The sequence below is a fragment of the Larimichthys crocea genome, chromosome I (assembly GCF_000972845.2).
Source record: "Larimichthys crocea isolate SSNF chromosome I, L_crocea_2.0, whole genome shotgun sequence".
NCBI classification, from domain to species: Eukaryota; Metazoa; Chordata; class Actinopteri; family Sciaenidae; genus Larimichthys; species Larimichthys crocea.
In genome coordinates this window covers 11,004,687-11,010,379 of record NC_040011.1, presented here as the reverse complement: position 1 = coordinate 11,010,379, position 5,693 = coordinate 11,004,687, and the positions used below count along the sequence as shown (strand labels likewise).

The 5,693-nt window shown below is 43.5% G+C and overlaps 1 protein-coding gene across 7 annotated transcripts in view; it reads left to right on the top strand.

The window, feature by feature from the left end:
- Positions 1-3,590, top strand: part of dock3 (dedicator of cytokinesis 3) — a 167,518-nt gene extending 163,928 nt beyond the window's left edge. For 6 of the 7 annotated variants that reach the window (XM_027277935.1, XM_027277932.1, XM_027277927.1 and 3 more), the window contains 2 exons: positions 261-373; positions 1,620-3,590. In XM_027277935.1, coding sequence (XP_027133736.1) covers positions 261-373; positions 1,620-2,321 — 815 coding nt within the window. In that variant the 3' untranslated portion in view covers positions 2,322-3,590. The remainder of the gene's footprint in view (positions 1-260; positions 374-1,619) is intronic. The other variant, XM_027277928.1, reaches the window with a different exon arrangement.
- The last annotated feature ends 2,103 nt before the right edge of the window (positions 3,591-5,693 follow it).

The following is a 5,693-nucleotide window of genomic DNA, read 5'->3' as shown; positions in this document are numbered from 1 at the left end:
TGTCATTTCAGACAAGTAAGCAGCAAATCACTATGACGTGTTATTATTATTATTAGTAGTAGTATTTTTATTATATTTTACTGGTGGTCACCTCCCCTCCCTCACACACTCCACCTCCTTTCTACTCCAACTTTTCCCTCCCTCTTATTTCCTCTCTTTCCTCCTCTTACACTCCTCTGGTGTGTGTGTGTGTGTGTGTGTGTGTGTGTGTGTGTGTGTGTGTGTGTGTGTGTGTGTGTGTGTTTGTGCATCTCTCTCAGTCAGTCCTGCTGTGTCTCCCCCTGTAGGCCAACACCTGTCGATGCACTTTGACGCTTTCCACCACCAGGTCAGCGACCTCCCTCCAGCTCTCCCTGCGCGCTCCTTAAGAAAGGTACCCTCCTCCTCCTCGTCCTCCTCTTCCTCCTCCTCTTCTTCCTCCTCTTCCTCTTCCTCCTCACCTTCTCCTCTTCCTCATCGTCCTCCTCCTCTTCTTCCTCCTCCTCCTCTTCGTCCTCCTCCTCGTCCTCCTCTTCCTCCTCTTCTTCTTCCTCCTCTTCCTCCTCATCGTCGTCCTCCTCTTCTTCCTCCTCTTCCTCTTCCTCCTCGTCCTCCTCATCGTCCTCCTCCTCTTCTTCCTCCTCCTCCTCTTCCTCCTCGTCCTCCTCCTCTTCCTCATCGTCCTCCTCCTCCTCCTCTTCCGCCTCGTCCTCTTCCTCCTCTTCTTCCTCCTCGTTCTCTTCCTCCTTCTCTCCCCCATCTTCCTCATCTTCCTCCTCCTCCTCCTCTTCTTCCTCCTTCTCCTCCTCTTCCTCCTTTCTTCTCTTCCTCGTCCTTCTTGTCCTCCTCTTCATCGTCCTCCTCTTCCTCCTTGTCCTCCTCCTCCTCTTCTTCCTCTTCCTCCTCTTCTTCTTCTTCTTCTTCCTCCTCCTCTTCTTCTTCCTCCTCTTCCTCCTCCTCGTCCTCCTGTTCGTCCTCCTCTTCCTTCCTTGTCTTCCTCGTCCTCCTCTTCTTCCTCTTCCTCCTCCTCCTCCTCCTCCTCTTCCTCTTCCTCCCCCTCCTCCTACTACTCCTCCTCCTCTTCTTCTTCTTCTTCTTCCTCCTCCTCCTCTTCCTCCTCCTCTTCTTCCTCTTCCTCCTCTTCTTCTTCCTCCTCTTCTTCCTCTTCCTCCTCGTCCTCCTCTTCCTCCTCCTCTTCCTCCTCTTCTTCCTCTTCCTCCTCGTCCTCCTCCTCCTCCTCCTCAAAGCCAGCGTCCGTCTGTTCGTCTGTGTTCCTTCATCTCTCCTCTGTTTGTCCTGGTTTCTTTTCTGACGTCAGTTCATCCTGTGCTGAGAAGAAGTGCAACACGTTTATTCAGTCCAACACGGACCAAACGAAATCTGTCAGTGAAATGAATTAATAAATGAAACTATGGAAGTTTTCTCTCCTGTTCAAGATTTAAGAACGGCTGGAAAGAAAACTTGATCCTGACGAACCTTTTTTAGAGAAAACTCTATTTTTCATTTTTCTTTCTGCTCCTTCGTGATCTTCAGATCATCCCGTTAAAAAAGTTCTTGCTGGGTCTAAACAGTTGTAATGTTTTCATGATGACTGAACGCCAGCGCTCACTCTGTGTCTGTGCTTCCTCGCCTCTCTCCAGTCTCCCCTGCACCCTATACCTGCCTCGCCCACCAGTCCGCAGTCCATCCTGGATGGCAGTAACTCCACTTTGTCAGGCAGCGCCAGCTCTGGAGTCTCCTCCCTCAGTGAGAGTAACTTCGGCGGCCCGGCCTCCTCCTCCGACCCCCCGGCCAGTCGCACAGACACTCTGGAGTCCGTCCCCAGCAGCCAGGCCTGGACCACCGACCAGGAAGACCTGGACTCGCCTTACCAGCCCGTCAGGTACAGCGTCTCTGAGCCTGATGTCCTGGAAGGAGTCAAACCTCCACCCTGCCGCAGCCACTCCGCCCCAGGCGGCGTCGCCCCAGCCCAGGCGGGGGTGACAAATCAAATCCAACCCCAGGCACCGGGTTCAGCTTCCACCGGAGCTCCACAACAACCACAGCAGCAGCAACAGGACGGGCTGCCGCACCCCCAACACCACCACTACTACCACCACTTTCACCCGCACTACATCCCCCATCACCCACCTCTTTACCACCTCCACGAGCCTCCAGCCCTGCCCCCCAAACCCTACCTCAGAGAGGGGTGTATCCCCGAGGAAGACCCCCTGAACACCCAGTCTGCACCTCCTCCTCCTGCACCGCGGCCCATGCCCCGCAAGATCTCCCAGCCAATAATCGCAGCCACCAAGGAGGAGCAAGCGAAGGTGGCCTGGGAGCACGGCGTCAGCGAGGAGTGAGCGATGATGATGAACAGAATATAAACTCTTTTCAGAAAGAAGGAAGAGCCCAGAACTGAAGAGAGAGACTCGTCGTCCTGGTTCAGTAACCAAACTAACCACTAAAGATGAAGTTCAGTCAGTTTCTGACTGCACGGCATCCTCGTACGAGCACATCCAGCTTGATTTCTTTCTTTAAACTAATTATTTAATCAGCTTTTTCACTAAATAATAACGTCCACAAACATATTTCTAAACGCAGCCACACGTGTACTGAACTTGCACAGATATGCATCATGTAAGTTATTGATTTTATTTTCACTGTAAACACTAATGAAACATGTTAGACGCCCGGTTCTCTGAAGACAAGCAGCACTTTAACAAATCAAAGCACCAAAACGTCAAAGAATTATAACCCTGACGTCTTTAAACTGTCAAAGGGATGAAGTGATGACAGAGGCCCAACCAGACGACACGTGGAGGTCCTCCACCTTTGTCAGATTATATTTTCCATCAGTGTAGATAAATGTAACACAGTATATAGACCTATATAAATCTAATTTATATTTAATCCTGATACTTTTGATTGAAGGTGAAACCTACGTAGAAATATGCAAGACAAGCGGCTTCGTGAGCCGCTCGTAGCTGTCGATGGTACGTGAAGGACGACATGTCGCATCCCGAAACTTCAGGGGTCCAGAAAGGATTTTATTTAAAGCTTTCGATGTTAAAGAGGCGTTGAACCCCAGAGGGATTTTTTTTAGCTGAGGAGACGTTCATGGGAAAAAACCTGTAAATGTGCGCGAGGCATCAGATGGATATTTATAGAGAATATTAACTATAATAAATATACACTTTTTTGTCATTTTTTAATGAAAGTAATGAACTGTACATTTTTTAAAATCAGGTTTTGTATGCATGTTTGTTCATGGGAAGAGCCACAAAAGGTGAAACTACTGGAGAACTTCGGTGCACTGAAGACGAGCCGCTGTGTTTTCTGCAAAAAATACTGTGAAGGAGGAAACCGTTGTGTTTTTTATTTTGTTGGTTTCATTTTAGCCACCGGCTCAGATTACGTCATCCTGAAATCCAGCCAATCACTGCTCGAACAAAACTGAACTGTGACCAGCTGTCAGCTCGCCTGGGTTAGCTTCTTTAACGGCTACGCTGTGTTTCTCTCTCAGTCTGGATCATATTTTCACACAGTGAACCTTCATAACGCGACAGATCTGAATCACAAAGTCTCAGAGTACAGACGAGGATCAGGACCACATGGGAGAATTTATTTGAGTTCTGACTTCTCTAAAGAAATTATATATATATATATTTTAAATTCTGACTTTAAAACTCCGTATTCTCTGATTTTTTTCACTCCGAGTTTTTAAGTCAGAATTAAAAGTTTTTTGAATTTCTTTAGAAAAAAAGTTGAATTCTGAGTTTATTCTAAAGAAATAATAAAACATGTATATGTATTTTTGAATTTTGACTTTATTCCCAGAATTCTGAGTTTAAAGTCAGAACTCAAATAAATTTTTCACACGTGGCCTCTTAAAAAGGTTAAAATGTCAAAGAATGAGAGTGGTGATGTTTCCTTCTCCTGCGCTGTATTTCCTCTGACGCAACCTGTTTCTATAAATATGTGAACAGCAGACGTGTTAATCTGACAATACATCATGTCCAGTTTGAGTAATCTCACCGGTTCATAAGAAATCTTTTAAAGTTTTAAAGTTTCCAAAACCTGCTGATCGCTGTACTTTTTAACAAACTTTACTCAAACTGGACATGATGTAAGAGGCCACGTGTGAAAAATGTATTTGAGTTCTGACTTTAAACTCATAATTCTGGGAATAAAGTCAAAATTCAAAAATACATACATGTTTTATTATTTCTTAAGAAGTTCGTTAAAAAGTACAGCGATCAGCAGGTTTTGGAAACTTTAAAACTTTAAAAGATTTCTTATGAACCGGTGAGATGACGCGGAGAGAATAACAGCTGACTGAACTGAAACGAATTCTTCTGTTCAGGAATGTGAGTAAATAACTATAATGTGACATCTGAATCAAGAAATAATAATGTGATTCACTGCAACACAGACTTTATAACTTTTATTGGACTGCACAAGTTTCAGCCTGGCGTACTTAATAAAATGGACACTGCTATCAATCCACAAACACAAACAAGCTGAAATTCTGTCACGATTATTGCTGATCTGTTGACACACACAAACAAAGGGAACTATGCAAAGCCTCAAGAGTTCTTTACTCGATGTCCAGTTTCTTTAAACACTGAAGTCTTTATTTCATATGACAAAGATGTTTGACAGCAGGGACATTTGATCACTATAAAAGAAGACGTGAACACACACACACATTTTTTAAAACGCTGCAATGGATAAAAAGAGGAGGGATGTGAAGGGAAAGCCGATGTTCAGTGCACGGAGGAGACGGCTTGGTTCGTGTGTACATAAACAAGCAGAGGTGTATTTATACTGACCTTGTGTACATGTCCAGTGTGATTGTCTTGCATTGTTCTTTCTGATGTGAAACTGTTTTTAAACCTAGACGACAGCCAACAATACGACATCACTTTTGTCTAATTATTCCGATTACGTCAGGGCAGCTGAGCGGAGCTTCGTTATTACTTTGTGTATTTTGCATCAATGACAAACCCACATGATGCTAAGAAGTATTTCCTGTATATAAAAGTCTTTATTGTGTTAGCATGGGTATAAACTGTGTATGTGTATGACAGTAGATGTAAATACTCACGTTTTCTTTTCCTACTCACTAAAACAAACAAACTGCTGTGTTGTGGATTCATGATTAATGACAAACATTAAACGATAAAGTTTTATTGACTCAGGCGCCGTCTTTTCATTTGTCACATTGTCTGACGCTGTCCATGGTGCTGAACTGCAGGATGATCGAGGACCTTCAGATTATCATCTGAGGAGAACATGGGCTGACACTGAATTTACTGTGGATTTCCTTTAGACTGTGAGACGGCCTTATACAGACCAGCAGTTTGGGGGAATGTGCCCCTCACGTGACATCAGAAACATCTCATCAAATTCACTGACACACTCGTTGGAAAAGAAAATGCATTAGAATCAGAATTCTAAAAAAACTAGTTCCCGGATTTTTTTCTCAGAATTCTGAGAATAAATAAAAAGTTTTTTAATTAACATATCTTGTTTTGAAAATTCTAAAAGAAAAAAAAATCGTTAAAAACAGATAGAGAAGAAAGATACTTTTATATTTTAAAGTAATAGATTACTTTCAGAAATAAACTTATTTTTTAAACTCGCTAAAAAATACTTTTTAAAAGTAATTACTACTTTCAAAAGTAATAGATTATTTTCAAAAATATATATATTTTTTTAATTACAAAAAC